The 18,115-nt window shown below is 36.8% G+C and overlaps 1 protein-coding gene across 1 annotated transcript in view; it reads right to left on the bottom strand.

Annotated features, from left to right (window-relative positions):
• Positions 1-3,031: 3,031 nt before the first annotated feature.
• Positions 3,032-18,115, bottom strand: part of LOC123546920 (BTB/POZ domain-containing protein KCTD9-like) — a 46,679-nt gene continuing 31,595 nt past the window's right edge. Inside the window, exons 10-12 of the mRNA XM_053551283.1 lie at positions 14,131-14,236; positions 10,534-10,667; positions 3,032-7,950 (exon numbers count right to left, since the gene is read on the bottom strand). Of these exons, the coding sequence (XP_053407258.1) occupies positions 7,834-7,950; positions 10,534-10,667; positions 14,131-14,236 (357 nt within the window). The 3' untranslated portion in view covers positions 3,032-7,833. The remainder of the gene's footprint in view (positions 7,951-10,533; positions 10,668-14,130; positions 14,237-18,115) is intronic.

Below are 18,115 nucleotides of genomic sequence, written 5' to 3'. Positions count from 1 at the left end.
AGAGGTCCCTAAAAGTGGCCAAGTGCCTCCATTTGAACAAAGTTGTGAAAGGATCTTATAATAATACTAGAGACCAAGTTTGATGAAGATCCATCAAGCGGTTCATGAGAAGAATTTTTTTTTGTCTAAAAAGACGTTGAAAAAATTGGAATTCAATTAGTTTTCTTTCTTTTTGATATGCCTGGAATTCCTCCAAATTTACTTGAACGTGCCATTGGCATGCATAATGGCGCTGGTATGGTGACGAATGAGGTTGCTAGGGTTATTTGCAGTTCTAGTTGAGCTATTTTGTAGATATTTTGCTTGGCACTCAGTATTTTAAGGGTTGTACCAAGAGGTAAAATATGCACAGGAATGTATCTGTTACAAGATACCTAGCTTGTCGCACAAGAACATTGTTTATTACATACAACGTTATAAATAAAACGTACCTTTAACTTTAAAAGTTCGCTCTGTGGCAGAGTCATACCAAAGACATAAAAAATAGTACTACATTGTAGTAGCTTCAGCATTTACGATAATTAAAAGAACTAAGACTGGTCAACCCAGCTGCCTCACTGGAATATCACGACACAGAAACACGACATGATACCCCACCCTGTCACATACTGACAACGGTCTGATCAATCCTAGCACTAGCCTCTTAATGCTGAGCACTAGGCGAGGAAGCTACTAGTATTATTAATAATAGTAGCTTCCTCGCTTAGTACTCAGCATTAATTTAAGTATGACCCGGCCGTGGATCGAACCCGCAACCTCCCGCACTCCAATTTTATTTTTTATTTATTTTGTGTTTTACGGCGCACCAACACAGCATAGGTTATATGGCGCCAAACAGGACTACAAATTTTGGTTTCACATCTCATTTACATCGAAATAAAAACAGGAGGTATGGACTTAAAATTTGCATACCTGCTGGAATCACAGAGTTACAGCAAAACCAAGTGTTAAAATAAATACAGTTTAAACTAAAACCAAGTGTTAAGACCCTATTAGTCGCCTCTTACGATCATGCAAGGGTAAGGCAGTGGTTCCAATTCTTTTCATATACAGATCGTCCCAGAACCACATGGGGCTCCCGCACTCCAAAAGGGAGCTGTACCTCTAGGCTACCAAGACGGTAAACGCAATGAAGATCCATCAAGAAGTTGTTATGGGTTATTTCTATCTTTAGCTCTAAAGGTCCTTAATAGTAGGGAGCGGTGGTCTAGTGGATAAGGTGTTGGCCACTCAATCTAGGGGTCGTGGGTTCGAGCCCCACTGGGGTCACGCCCATGACTTCTCATATGACACCAGTACTGGTTTTCCAGGAAGTGGACTGGAGAGTGGTTCCAGCAAGCTTGAAGCTTTCATCACAATCAGGCTAAAACAAATTAGTATAAACTAAACTAACAGTGGCCAAGTGGCCCTGTTAGAATACAAGAGGGCCAAGATGGCCCTAGGCCGCTCACCTGAGAAACACACCATAACAGTGTAAACATGTTTAACCTAGTGATTTCATGGAAACAAATATTCTGACCAATGTCCATTTAGATTGGACCAAAAATGTGGTCTCTTAAGTGTAAACAAGTATTTTCTTCAATTTGACTTAGTGACCTAGTTTTTGAGCCAAGATGACCTACATTCAAACTTGACCTAGATTTGATCAAGGTTATCATTCTGACCAAATTTCATGAACCTCAATTGAAAAACACAGCCTCTATCACATACAAAACGTTTTTTTTTTATTTGTCCTAGCAACCTAGTTTTCGACCCCAGATGACCCATATTCAAACTTGACCTTAATTTCATCAAGGCTATCATTCTGACCAAATTTCAAGAAGATCAATTGAAAAATAAGTCTCTATCGCATACACGAGGTTTTTCTTTGATTTGACCTAGTGACCTAGTTTTCAACCAGATGACCCATATTCTATCTTGACCTAGATTTCATCAAGGCAATCATTCTGACTAAATTTTATGAATATCCAGTGTAAAATGCAGCCCCTATTGCGTACACAAGGTTTTTCTTTAATTTGACCGAGTGACCTAGTTTTTGACCCTAGACGACCATATTCAAACCCGACCTAGATTTCATCCAGACAAACATTCTGATCAAATTTCATGAAGATCCGGTATAAAATGCAGCCCCTACTGCATACACAAGGTTTTTCTTTGATTTGATCTAGTGACCTAGTTTTTAATACCAGATGACCCATATTCGAATCTGACCTACATTTCACCAAAGCAATCATTTTGACCAAAATCATGAAGATCAATTGAAAAATACAGCCTCTATCGCATACACAAGGTTTTTCTTTGATTTGACCTAGTGACCTAATTTTTGATCCCAGATGACCCATTTTCGAATTGGCCTAGATTTCATCAAGGTAATCATTCTGACAAAATTTCATGTAAATCAGTTGAAAAATACAGCCTCTATCGCATACACAAGGTTTTTCTTTGATTTGACCTAGTGACCTAGTTTTTGACCCCAGATGACCCATTTTCGAACTTGGCCTAGATATTATCAAGGTAATCATTCTGACAAAATTTCATGAAGATCAGTTGAAAAATACAGCCTCTATCGCATACACAAGTTAAATGTTGACAGACGACAGACGCCGGACATCGAGCGATCACAAAAACTCACCTAAGCATTGCTCAGGTGAGCTAAAAATTGAGAGAGGATCTAATATTGTTGCTACATACTAAGCTTGATGAAGAGCCATCAAGCATTTCGTGAGGGGAAGTCATTAAACGGATGTTCTATTTCTGAATCTTTGAGCTAATATATACAATACTATCCCACATTGCTTCATAATAATTAGGTTTTGTTGACAATGCAATAAACGATGCAATATTATCCCAAATTTCCTCATAGTTTTCACTTATGATTCAATTATGATGATGCAATAAACAATGCATTACTATCCCAAAATTCATTCACTTAGGTTTTGCTGATTAATTAAAAGCAGCTAATAAACAATGCAACAATATCCAAAATACTCTTACAGGTTTCACTAGTGATTGAAGTCAATAAACAAAGCAATATTTTTTTCAAATTTCTTTCTTTATTTCACAAATAAATATTTGGCACAATATCGATACCTTAAACATACAATACAAAGAAAGAGACAATGAGTGCAAAAAGAGTTACTTTTTTTACTACAAAAAGTTTCGTATCAAGGACATCTAAACTATGACTATTAATTTACAGACAATTGGGATTTGTGTTGTTCATGGCCTGGTAAATCTTTTGTTTATTATAATTTCTTATATAGTTCATTCATTGGATAAAGCCAAAGTGCTCAACATTTATTGTTAAAATTATCCAGACTGACATGTGAAGTTATAGCTGAATATCTCTGTAGCTTTCAAAGTAAACATGTATCAAAGATTTGCTTTTTTCTGTATTTCCCAATGTAAAATGTATGTTTTATTTTTAAACTCTGTTTAAATGAAGAGTCCATATTTTTTCAATTGAACTGTGAATAAAAAGCTTTAACATTTTATCAAGAGACATTAAATTGCTGTGACAAAGCAGTTTTATTTCCTTGAGTTCTTCGTGTTTCAAAAGAAATGTACCTTACTTGACTACAAATTTAAAAGTCAATAAACCATTTGAAGGTTACATGCGCCTGTAAGACATACAATTTTTGGAAAGCCACACAAGATTTTTAATTATGAAGCTATCTCAAATCATTTTAATATTAAAGGTAAAAATATAATTGCCATTAAAATCTCTCTTGCTTGTATGCTAAAAAGATATTCCACAAGTTTCATGTGGATCAAGTAACAAATGGAGTCAAAATTGCATCCAAAAATGGACAATCTAAAATACCATATCACAAGATTTTAAGAAAAATGCCATTACCACCTTCAAAGCTCTTTTGAATGATGTATACTATCAACATTACATTTAACAGATCAGTTTCATACCATAAAACGACATTAAAACTACAAATTTTGTGCAACACTTATATTGGATGACTAGCAGTAAGGATGTTGATGTTAACTTGACAGACGAGTGTAATTCACTCCTGACATCATGCACAGATCCACTGATGACAAGAAAATGGAGATTTTTTGCAAGTGGAAATTTATCAACAAGTTTCCAAGTTAAAGCATATTAAGAATTGTGTTTATATTAAGTATTAAAACCTTGTTGTATTTATTAAATAGGCATTTTTAACCTTTAGCCTGCTGGCGGCAAGTGATTTTGCCTTTGCGACCAGTGCTGACTAAGATCAGCCTGTACATTCGCTATTTAGTCAGTAACTTTTCAGCGAACACAACTTTGAATAATAGCTGGTACTGCCTATATTGAATGATAGACCAGTCCATTTTAGAAATTTAGCAGGGTAAAGGTTAAAATAATTCTATAATTTTCTGTCTTGTGAGTGTATGTAAATGAAAGACAATAATTGAGCCACACCATGAGAAAACCAACATAGTGCATTTGCGACCAGCATGGATCCAGACCAGCCTGCGCATCTGCACAGTCTGGTCAGAATCCATGCTGTTCATTAACGGTTTCTCTAATTGCAATAGGCTTTGAAAGCGAACAGCATGGATCCTGACCAGACTGCGCAGATGGCAGGCTGGTCTGGATCCATGCTGGTCGCAAATGCACTATGTTGGTTTTCTATGGTACGGCTCATATAATGTATAACTTCTCATCAATAATAATTTGTGTAAATATCAGGAATGGTTGGAAATGGTTAAAACTGAACTGCGATTGCCTTTTATAATAATGATTCTAAATCAGACAGGGTATGTAAAATATGTATATCAATTCATTCAAGAGATATCCTTTCTTTCCATAAGTATATATGGGAAGTATTACATGCATAATTACTATGAACAATGAACTCCTGTCAAAGGAATGTAATGTTTACATTGGAATTTCAAGGAAAATTGACTACACAGTCATGTGATTAATAATCACAAACTGGTATAAGGAACACGTTTTTTCTTAAAGGTAAATTTACCCATTAATCCTAATGAATCACATTTTATTATCTTGAGACAACTTAAACAAAATGACTTACATCAGGAACATTTACAAAAAAACATAAAGGAAAACTGGTGATATTACAAGTTGTTAACATTTTATGAATTTTCTATAAACTAACTTTTTGCTTAATTATATCACAGTTTTATCATAGTAAGAAAAATGTTTATCTTTTTACTGCTTACTTCTTTATGTTATATCCATTCTGATTAACTATGTAAAGGCTTGATAAAACCTAGATGCCAAACTTTATATAGTCGAACTTATGTTAAAGTCCGTTACGTGCAGAGCTCTACAGATCACACGTGCAGAGTTCTACAGATCACAAAGCTTGTTTTTAAACTTGCTGTGTTTCATACTGTGAGTAGAAAAGAACTTGTTTTTTTTCCCAGTGTGTAGTCTCTTTGTACAGGTTTCTCTCTACATATCTGCATGTATATTTTTATGAACATACCTTCAGAAATTTTATTTCTTTGTCTTTTCCCTTCCAAAAGCCGAAAGGTTTGACTGTACATATCTATATTTTTCACACAAAAATATCTATACCCCAAACAAGCTTTTCAAACCCAAAGCTGTGAAGTCAGAAATCTATCAAGATACAATAATAGGAGTATTCTGTTAAAATTGCTGTAAAAAAATACTAGTATAAGTAAGTTAAGCATGTTCAGATCAAGATTTTTTTACGATGTAGAATTTGATTAAACCTTGACAGTTAATTCTCTACTAATAATAGTCAATTTTATTAATAGATAATATACAGGTTCGTGTGCATTGGTGTTTGTTGCTAGACTGATTTATAACATCTGGACCTCAAGCAAGTTTAAATAATGAAAGCCTCTCAGAAAATCTCAATTATGACGACACTTCAGCATTTTAGAAAACATTTAACAATATAAATTTAAATGAAACTGCTAATGGATTTTAAAATATTTTCTTTCATATGCTGAGCTACAAAAACATGTAAACTGTACGAGTCCATGTGACTTCTTTCCAGCTATTTACCAATGATTAAAGGTGCCTTCAAATTTCAAGCTGATTTTTGGACAAAATTTGATGCTATTTCCCAATAAATATTTTATTATTATATTTATCTTCAGAAATAAAAAGTATTAAGACTGCTTTCTTAACATTATCAATGGCTAATGATTTACATTTCAGTCTCTTGGATGCAGGTCGCATTTAAAGTGGTCCAGATAAATCACATTACTGCATTACATCAGATAACTAGAATTGTGTCCATAGGACATGGATGCCCCCACATACGGTGCCTTCCTCTATATAGCAAAAATAATCAAAGGGTCATAACTGCAGTAAAAATATTCAGAGAAAAATTCCTTCCTTTATATAAAGGTCATCTGCACATCAAGCTTGTTCATCGGTGAAAGTTTGAAGCAAATCAGGCTAATAGTGCGGGAGGAGTTGGACACACAAGACTTATCCCTATATTCCATATAGCAAAAACTATAAAAGGGCCATAACTGCAGCAAAAATAGTCACAGAAAAAATTCCTTCCTTTAAGGTCATCTGCACATCAAGCTTGTTCATCTGTGAGACTGAAGCAAGTCAGGCTAACAGTGTGGAAAAAGTTCGACACATAAGATTTCCGGACATACAGACGGATACATAAATGTGTGGGGGCATACAAAACATGCAGAGCAACCTTAAAGAAAACTCCTCAGTCTTATCTGCGTTGTTTTCTAATGATATATAATTTTTATATCTGAACATTTCTTACTTAGCAATACAATAATGCCCTTCAGCAGATTCCCTTTCCTACATACTAGGAGGGAAACTGACACCCTCTTACATCAGAGTCAAAACTTGGTCCCTTTCCAACTATCAACATTTTTCAAGTTAAGTTTTTTCTGTGACAGTAAACAAGAGCTGTCTGATAACAGCGTGCCCGACTTTTCTCAGTGCTTGACTCTGAATTAGAGCTTTGCCAGTAAAAACTTGACAAAATTTTAACCCAAAAATTCTAAGTTAAAATGGGGCATAACTCTGTCAAAATTTAAGCAGAGTTACAGGGATTGTTTCTCCTAGTGTAGACTTTGATAGTAAATAACTGTTTTAAGTTTCAAGTCTAAAGCTTTGATAGTAACAGACATATTTGACTTTATCAAAAACTTTAACCAAAAAATTCTGTTAAAAAGGGGCATAACTCTGTCAAAATTCAATCAGAGTTATGGGGTTTGTTTCTCCTGGTGTAGACTTTGATAGTAAATAAAATTTTTAAGTTTCAAGTCAAAAGCTTTGATAGTAACAGACTTTATCAAAAACTTTAACCAACGGCAACGGCATTGCTGCTGCTGCTGGGGCGAGTGCAATAGCTCTACTTTTTCTTTGAAAAGTCGTCTAAAAATGAATATAAGCCAAATGATCCAAACATCTAGAATATCTCATATAAGCTGAATAATTTACAACATTCAGCTACAGCAAGAAATTTTCTTGTGTTACTTGTCCTCACAGTTTTCAACAATGCATCCAAGGCAATTTTACCAGTCATGAATATAAGCCAGCTTTATACCATACCGGCAATATATAACTGGCTGAGATAGAATTTTTGTCTCCACCTCTCAAAACATGACAGCACAATGAAAAATATAATTACAGTAACTGTGGCAGATTCCAGACACTGCATGGCTCTGGAGCTAGATATCCCATTCATGAGGGGGAAAAATTTCCTCTTTCTAAACTCTGCTATATGTTTGGGAGGGGGAGGTATACTGACAAGTGCAATACAAAATGACAAGAGTTCATTTCATTCTACAGTAGTTGAAAGACCATAAATTATAAAGCGCTTTCTCGGCCTGGTCCAGGTGCAGGTGATTTCTCAGTCACCTTACGGCCTGAGCCATGTGTAGTGGGTTCAACATCAACTCAAATGCTGCACCTTTTAAGTTGGCACCTCGGAGATTGGCTTCTTGTAGATCACATCCTGACAAATCACAGTTCTAAAAATGTAAAAAAAATTAATATTAATCATCATACAATTTGCTTGCTGCTTTCTAAAGCAAACAAGAGCTGTTACAGGAGACGGCACGCTCGACTATTTTGAACTGGGCACATCTGACTCTGAGGAAGCTGGATCTGTCACTGGAGTGTTTAATGACTCCACTGTGGATCAAGATATTGGACAACAGCTAATAATAGGGTATTACTTGTATCAATTTAAAATAGTGATGATAATTCAATTTTAGGACAAATCTATCTTATGTTTGTTCAATGCAGCTTCTAAGAATAGTCAAAGAGTAAAAATGTATCTGCTTAAAATGTTTGTGAACCACCTTACACCTACATTCTAACTTCGTCCCAATTAGGCTTACTGAAACAGGCCCCTGAAACTAACATGTCTTTCGACCGACAGACCCATACAAGAACAATATTATTTAAGGAGCTGCATTCAATAAACGCTTGATGCCCCTGGTGGTATCCTTGTCGATACAAAGCAACCTAAGTCCAAAACGAGGTCAAGGTCAAACTGAGGTCAGGTGATGTTTGAAGATGAGGAATGGTCACAGGTTACATCTGTATTAGTATCAATTCATTCTTGTAAGCAGTATTGATGCTTTAGTATCAAGTCATTCTAGTAAGGGGTATTGATGCTAGACGAAACGGTCCCATTTGGTTAACCTCGTACGGACGAACGAACGAACGGACGAACGAATGAACGGACGGACGGACAGGACAATCACTATATGCCTCCCGCATCAGTAGATGCCGGGGGCATAAAAATAATATACCACTCCTTCTTTAAGAGGGGCATAATAATAATAATAACTAGAGCTATCACTGAAGATGATGAATGTACCCCTCTGCACACAATGACCAGTACATTGCAAAAATTACCTGGACTTTTTGTATATAAACTCTATATATATAGTATAGTAACTAAAAACATGCCCTTAACGCTGCATAATATTTTTCTGAAAGAACCTGACATGCAACATGCACAACTAAGGTTGGTACTGATCAACTGTGTAAAGTTTCATTAAAATGTGTACAAGGGTTCAGATGATTAGGCACTTAAAAAGATTGCATACAGAGTACAACCTCTACAGAGCGACCCTCTCTTAAGCAAAAACCTCTCTATAACAACATCATCAAAATTTCCCTAGGCTGAAATATACTATCAATTTTCTCCGGAACAACAACCTCTACATAACAGTCAATACTTGTATCTCCCAAAGGGTGTTGCGCTACAGAGGTTGCACTGTACAGACTGTATGTATAGTAACAAAAAAAACCACATTTTTTTTAATGTTTTTGTTGGGTTTAACGTTGCACTGACAGTCCAACAGAATTATAGGTCATATGGCGGCTTTCCAGCTTTGATGGAGGAGGAAGACCCCAGGTGCCCTTCCGTGCATTATTTCATCACAATCAGGCACCTGGGTAGAACCATTGACCTTCCATAAGCCAGCTTGATGGCTTCCTGAGATGAAGAATTCAATGCCCCGAGTAAGGCCTGAACCCACATCGATGAGGGGCAAGTGATTTGAAGTTAACAACCTTAACCACTCGACCACGGAGGCCCCACAAAAAACTATAGTCCCATAAAGATTGCTACACAGCTAGAATTCATGGGAGAGTTATCATGATCCTCTGTATTGCCAGACAGCAAGAATTCATGGGAGAGTTATCATGATCCTCTGTATTGCTAGACAGCAAGAATTCATGGGAGGGTTATCATGATCCTCTGTTTTGCTAGACAGCAAGAATTCATGGGAGAGTTATCATGATCGTCTTTATTGCTAGACAGCAAGAATTCATGGGAGATTTATCATGATCCTCTGTATGGCTAGACAGCAAGAATTCATGGGAGAGTTATCATGATCCTCTGTATGGCTAGACATCAAGCATTCATGGGAGAGTTATCATGATCCTCTGTATGGCTAGACAGCAAGAATTCATGGGAGAGTTATCATGATCCTCTAAAATTGCTAGACAGCTAGAATTCATGGGAGAGTTATCATGATCCTCTGTATTGCTAGACAGCAAGCATTTATGGGAGAGTTATCATGAACCTCTGTTTTGCTAGACAGCAAGCATTCATGGGAGAGTTATCATGATCCTCTGTATTGCTAGACAGCAAGAATTCATGGGAGAGTTATCATGATCCTCTGTAGTGCTTCATGGGAGAGTTATCATGATCCTCTGTATTGCTAGACAGCAAGCATTCATGGGATAGTTATCATGATCCTCTGTATTGCTAGACAGCAAGAATTCATGGTAGAGTTATCATGATCCTCTTTATTGCTAGACAGCAAGAATTCATGGGATAGTTATCATGATCCTCTGTATTGCTTGACAGCTAGAATTCATGGGATAGTTATCATGATCCTCTTTATTGCTTGACAGCTAGAATTCATGGGATAGTTATCATGATCCTCTGTATTGCTTGACAGCTAGAATTCATGGGATAGTTATCATGATCCTCTGTATTGCTTGACAGCTAGAATTCATGGGATAGTTATCATTGGATAACTCCAGCCTGTGGCAAAAAATGTATTTATCATACAGTAAATTAGAATTACCTCGAGATCAGCTCCAGCCAGTACCGCTCCTCTCAGGTCACAATTTTGAAGATTGGCATTCTTTAGATTAGCCACTCTCAAGTTTACGCCAGCCATGTGACTTCCCTCCAGGTTAACACTTTTCATCAATGCTCCTGAAATATACCATTAATGACTTTGACCTGCACCAATATATAATACCCTTGTAAATTTTCAGACTGAAATCAGGAAAAAGTCAGGTTCTATATACTAGGTGTATTATGCACACAAAATACTGAACACAATCATATAATTTCTTGGAAAGTAAAAGAAATACATTAACAATTTAAAGTAATCTGACTGAATGTCTAGGTATACTATGTTTCATTCTTCTGCAAATAGTATGTTGCGATTTGTGGTGATTTGGGCCACCAAAAGGACAATACTGAGAACTAGAAGATTATTTTGTAGACAAGAGGGTCATGATGACCCTGGATCGCTCACCTGATTAATATGAGCTACATGTTTCAAATGTCAAACTGATGATAAAATATTAAGAAAGTCAGTAGGTCACGTCACATTCATGGTCAATAAAATTCAGTTTTACAATTTGTGTGCAAAACTGTTTATGTCATCAAAATTTCAAGGCTGTATCTTAAAAAAACAAGAAAGTAGGTCAGTAGGTCAAGGTCACAGTCAAGTGACATCATATTACTTGGGGTCATCAGGTAATTATAATTAAACAGTCTTGGAAATAGGATCAGATGATTTTTTAAGTATTTTTCCTATATAACTCACATAATAACTAAATGACCCCAGGGTGGGGCCTCTTTTAACCCTAGGGGCATAATTTGAAAAATTTTGGTAGAGGACTACTAGACAATGCATCATACCAAATATCAAAAGCCTAGGTCGTATGGTTTCAGACAAGAAGATTTTTAAAGCTTTTTCCTATACAAGTCTATATAAAACTTGGGACCCCCATGGCAGGGCCTCTATTCACCCAAGGGGTACAATTTGAACAATTTTGGTTGGGGACCATAAGACAATGCTACAAACCAAATATCAAAGGTCTAAGTGTTGTGGTTTCGGACAAGAAGATTTTTAAACTTTTTTTCCTATATAAGTCTATTTTAAACTTGGGACCCCCGGGGCGGGGCCATATTTGACCATTGGGGGATAATTTGAATAATCTTGGTAGAGGACCGCTATATGATGCAACATACCAAATATCAAAGCCCTAGGCCATGTGGTTTTGTACAAAAAGATTTTCAAAGTTTTCCCTATATAAGTCTATATAAACCATGTGACCCCCCGGGGCGGGGCCATATTTGACCCTAGGGGGATAATTTGTTCAATCTTGGTAGAAGACCACTAGATGATGCTACAAACCAAATATCAAAGCCCTAGTCCATGTGGTTTTGTACAAGAAGATTTTCAAAGTTTTCCCTATATAAGTCTATATAAACCATGTGACCCCCGGGGCGGGGCTATTTTTGACCCTAGGGGGATAATTTGAACAATCTTGGTAGGGGACCACTAGATGATGCTACACACCAGATATCAAAGCCCTAGGCCCTGTGGTTTTGGAATAGAAGATTTTTAAAGTTTTTCCTTTAGGTTGCCATGGCAACCTGAGTTATGCATGGAATTCAATTCTTTGAACAATTTTGAAAGGGGGCCACCCAAGGATCATTCTGTGAAGTTTGGTGTAATTCTGCCCAGCGGTTTTCAAGAAGAAGATTTTTTTAGAAATTGTTGACGGACGACGTACGACGCACGACGTACTATGCACGACTGACGACGGACATCAAGCGGTCACAAAAGCTCACCTTGTCACTTCGTGACAGGTGAGCTATAAAGTGCCAGTCTTCCAAAATGCATAGTAGTAATAGGCAAGAAGTCAACAGGGGAAAGGAGCAAAATTCAATGAGACACTGATGGTTGGCTGCAATAAGGATCATCTATTTTGCATGTCCAATCATCCCATGAAGTTTCAACATTCTGGGCCTAGTGGTTTTAGAGCTATGGACTGAAAACAGTTTTCAATGTTTTGGCCCATGTAACCTTGACTTTTGATCGAGTGACCCCAAAACAAGTAGGGGTTATCTACTATCCATATTGAAATATTCTATCAAGTTTCAACATTCTGGGTCAAGTGGTTCTCAAGTTATTGATGGGAAAGAGTTTTCCATGTTCAGGCCCCTGTGACCTTTGCTCGAAAGCTCGCCCCAAAAAAAGAGTAATCTAACTCTGTAAGACCCGTCATCCTATGAAGTTAGAAGGTTCTAGGTCAAATGGTTCTGCAGTTATTGATCGAAAATGAAGTGTGATTGGTGGATGGCCCCTGTGAACTTGACCTTTGATGGAGTGACCCTAAAAAAATAGCGGTAATCTACTCTGCAAGTCCTATCGCCCTATGAAGTTTGAAGGTTCTATGTTAAATGGTTCTCCAGTTACTGATCAAAAATAAATTGTTCTGGCCCCTGTGACCTTGACCTTAAATAGAGTGACCTCAAAATCAAAAGAGGTCATCAACTCTGCATGTCACACATTCATATGAAGTTTCAACATTTTGTGTCAAATGGTTCTCAAGTTACTGATCAAACATGGTTTTCCATGATCAGGCCCCTGTGACCTAGACCTTTAACAGAGTGACCCCAAAATCAATAAGGGTCATCTACTCTACATGTCCAGTTATCCTATGAAGTTTCAACATCTGGGTCAAATTGTTTTCAAGTTATTGACTAGAAATGGTTTTCCATTTTCAGGCCCCTGTGACCTTGACTTTTGATGTAGTGACCCCATAAACACTAGGGGTCATCTACTCCATAAGCCCTGCCATCCTATCAAGTATGAAGGTTCTAGGTCAAACGGTTCTCCAGTTACTGATTGGATATGAAGTGTGATGGACAGATTGACAGGGCAAAAACAATTTGTCTCCCACAGCGGGTGGGAGACACAAATATAGAGACCTATAACATTGTAGATTGAAGTGAGTTATCAAAATTTCCCATGTATCTCTTTCCTGATTGAGTCTGTTCATGAGAAGTAATGAAATGTGCAACATTTCACACACAACGCTACACATACTTGACAAATAGTACCGGTAACACAATTACTACTCCCAAAATACTTACAATATTACAATTCTGTCCTTTATTTTTAGAAACATATGATATCATGTGATGCTTACACTTGATTTTCAATATGTTAGCTGAAATGTTTTGGATCTTTTTACATTGATCTTCCAGATGTATCAATTTTATTCTGTGTAAGTTGTTTCAACTATTCTATTTCAATAAAAGTACTTTCAGTTGAACTTCAAACTTAGATCACATGCTGACTTTCCTTATTGATAGTGGAAACAGACATTGTGTGTCCCTCTAAGCATTATTTCAGAATTTGTCTGAGCAGATCCACAGACCTTTAACATGGCAGCTTACCTTAGCTTACTCAAGTGAAGGCATTCCATGTGTGGATCAAACCTACAGAAGTGTGGTGAAAAAGATTAGCAGAGACCAGGTACACTGCTATGTGTGTACGGGTGGGGAAACTGGGCACCCAGTAAATCCTAAAATGACACTCTAACCATATCTCTTTTTTGATCTGTTCAGATACAGGCAAATAAACACATACCTTCCATGTTTGCCCTAGTTCCTGCTGGATCTTCAAAGTTACATCCCTTCAGTGAGGTTCCCTCCATGTTGGCACATAACATCTTCACACCTAGCAGATTAGCTGACTGAAAACATGAAAAATTACAGCTATATTATATGTCCTACAGCCACATGAGAACCCCGTGTTAAGCTAACTGAATAATTAACAAGTGACTGAGTACTGTAGTGGCAATACAGAAGTCCCTACTGGTAGAAAACTTTGTTAGTGTTCGTCCCTTGTGGTCGTTGGCAACAATGTTAAGACTAAAAATACTTCTACGAGCTAAGAAACACAAAACATATTGGTAAAAATGATGGATGTTCCACGAAATTTGCATATTAAAAGAACAAAAGTGGAATTTACTAACTGGGCATATACAGTACACTGATTCTGAATGATCTAAGGGCAATATCTCATTGGAAACTAATTCCAACTGATAATGAAAAAAATATGTGCACCTCCTCTTGAGAGTAAAGCATCCCATGAATTTTTGCTGAATTTCACAGTGATTGCTGAGAAATACTCCTGAGTATGATGGCACTATAGTTTACAAATGCTGAATAATCAAAGGGCAATAAGTTTGTGAAAGATCATCCATTGGCAACCGGAAACCCGTGTCTTATTACTTCAGCACAAGATCTGGCCAAGTTTAGAGAGGCCAGTGTCACAAATCCATCATATTACTGACTGCTAACAATAGAACACAATTTTTAAATTAACCACAACTGCATCAGAGACTTGTCTTACAACTACCTTCATAATCTACCTAGCTTTGAGTATTTCCCTTCTTTTTTAACTGATTGTTTCCCTGTTATGTTTTGGTTTCTTGTCGAGGAGAAAGAAAGGGGGGTTAATAAAGTCACTTTAAATGATGTTAAAGATTTTATTTTGAAGAGGTGATTTACAGAAATGACTGGTTTCATTTTATTACAAGGCATTTTCCCCAGGATTAGAGAGGCAGCTAGTATGGATGGAAGGAGGGGCAAACTTTCCTATACCCAATATTTCACTTCCTTTGTTATCTGTAAGCTGTACATTAAACTTTCATGCAGACTTTTCTTTCATTCAAACAAACTTTAAATGGTTACTTCTAACTTGTCAAATGTTTCAATAAGAATATTCTTTAACCACTAACATATAGCAATATTATACATTTAGCATACATTACTCCTGTTTTTAATGTACTTCATGCTGTATTTTTATGACCTCTGTTAACCCTTACCCTGCTAAATTTCTATTATAAATGAACTTGTCTGTCTTTCCATTTGTGCTTACCAAAGAAGATACTGACTGAATGGCAAACAGTGCAGATCATGATCAGACTGCATGGATGTGCAAGCTGATCATGATCTACACTAGTTGCAAAGGCAGACTCAGTCATGTCAAGCATGATAAGGGTTAATTTAACTCCAGTAGAGTGTTGAGGATACAATTTAAAACTTTCATGAATGTGGACTATATATGAGAAGGTCAATCATTCATCAATGATGGAAATATCCATAACACATCTCTTTACAATCTAATTAAATGACTGTTAGTGTCAGATGTATAACACTATAATGAACTTTTACTATGCAGGAGTGAAATGTGTCAAATAACAGAATGGCTTACAGCATGTTTCTATCAGAAATTTTATAGGAATCATACAGAACAACCAATTACTGAAACCAGAAACAGAAAAGTATAAAATATCTGGCAAAAGAAACAAGAGGGTCATGATGACCCTGGATCGCTCACCAGAGTAATATGAGCAACATGTTTCAAATGTCAAACTGATTATTTTTAGATTTTTTTTGAAAGATTTTCCGATGTACAATCAAGTAACCCCTGGGGCGGGGCCAATTTTACCCCGGGGGTCATGATTTGAACAAATTTTGTAGAAGTCTATTAGGCAATGTTACATATCAAATATCTAAGATCTAGGCCTTCTGGTTTATTTTAGCAAATTTATGAAGATTTCCCTATGTACAATCAAGCAAGCCCTGGGGCTGGGTTAATTTGACCCTGGGGGGGGGGGGGGGGTCATGATTTGAACAAATTTTGTAGAAGTCTACTAGGTAATGCTACATGTCAAATATCTAAGCTCTAGGGCTTCTGGTTTATTTTTAGAAAATTTTGAAGATTTTTCTATGTACAATCAAGTAACCTCATGGGGCAGGGTCAATTTGACCCCAGGGATCATGATTTGAACAAATTTTGTGGAAGGCTTCTAGGCAATGCTTCATGTCAAGTACCTAAGATCTAGGCCTTCTGGTTTATTTTTAGACAATTTTTGAAGATTTTCCTATGTAAAATGAAGTGACCCCTGGGGCGGGGTCAATTTTGACCCCGGGGGTCATGATTTGAACAAATTTTGTGGAGGTCCACTAGGCAATGCTACATGTGAAATATATAAGCTCTAGGCCTTCTGGTTTATTTTTTAAAAAAATTGAAGATTTTCCTATAGAAATCTATGTAAAATCAATTTTGACCCCGGGGTCATGATTTGAACAACTTTAGTTGAGGTCCATTAGGCAATGCTACATGTCAAATATCTAAGATCTAGGGCTTCTGGTTTTTGAGAAAAAGATTTTTTAAGATTTTCCTATGTAAAATCAATTTTGACCCCGGGGTCATGATTTGAACAAAATTGGTAGAGGTCCACTAGGCAATGCTTCACACCAAATATCTAAGTTTTAGGGCTTCTAGTTTTTGATAAGAAGATTTTTAAAGTTTTTCCTTTCGGTTGCCATGGCAACCAGAGTTCTGCATGGATTTCAATTCTTTGAACAGTTTTTGTAGAGCTTCACCCAAGGAACATGCCTGTGAAGTTTGGATGAAATTGGCCTAGTGGCTTATGAGGAGATGTCGTTTAAAGTAAAAGTTTATGGACGGACGCCGGACGATTGACGCCGGACGGCAAACGATCAGAATAGCTCACCTTGAGCCTTTGGCTCTGGTGAGCTAACAAGAGCTGTCACAGAGACAGTGTGCTCAACTTTTTCAATGCCGATTGGTGAATTAAAAGATAAAATGTAAGGGTAGACACAAGCTGGAGCTTACACTGGGGTACAGCAATACTTGACAATAGTTTAAGTTTGAGTCGAAGTGTATCAAAACATTAACTTAACCCTTTCGTTGCCTACAAGACGGGTATACCCGTCCCACTCCTATACCAGCCTATTTTTCTACAAGACGGGTTTTCCCGTCTTGGGATTTCCAAACATTCCAACCTATAAACAATGCAAATAACGTCACATAAATTTATCCCAGAGCAACCAATCATATTAAAAGAATGTTTTCCATCTGTGTTTGCTGTTGTATTTTTAGAATACTGTACACAGGAAAGCGATTATGACCTAAGTGATCTGGTAAATTTCCACATTTCAAACGGCGATTCAACTGCAGGGTAATGTAGACAAAACAACTACAATATTCCCTCTAAATGTTGAAGATTCGATAAGGAAATTAGGTACTTCATATTGCTTTGTTTTCTAAATATAGATTTACAAACCAAGTAGATTCTTCAAAAATTTATAGCTGTTTACGGTGATTCTTCCCCATCTAGCCCCTTTGCTGTCTACATGTATGACGGGTATGACGGGTATACCCGTCTCACAAATTACGTCAGCATATTTCAAATTAAAACAAATTTTTTTTAGAATAAATCTGCTCATCTGTATGCATTTATTATTTTTCTTTCTAAAAATTATAGGTTTTGTATACTTTCTGTGAACAATAAAGACGCTTATCTATTCTGTCAAAACTAAGGTGATTTCCAGAAAAGTGCCTTGGCAAACTAGAGTGTACATAACGTAATCGGGTCCTCGGCAGCAAAAGGGTTAAGCAATACTGGACAATAGTTTAAGTATGAGTTAAAGTGTATCAAAACATTAACTAAGTAATAGAAAAAGCTTTGAAACTCAAGGGTAAACGATTTGTACGAGGGGGCATAGCCCCCGAGTATAAATCGTTTACCCGAGAG

Source organism: Mercenaria mercenaria, chromosome 9 (assembly GCF_021730395.1).
Source record: "Mercenaria mercenaria strain notata chromosome 9, MADL_Memer_1, whole genome shotgun sequence".
NCBI lineage: Eukaryota > Metazoa > Mollusca > Bivalvia > Venerida > Veneridae > Mercenaria > Mercenaria mercenaria.
The sequence above is the reverse complement of the archived record's forward strand: the minus strand, read 5'-3'. Positions and strand labels throughout refer to the sequence as shown.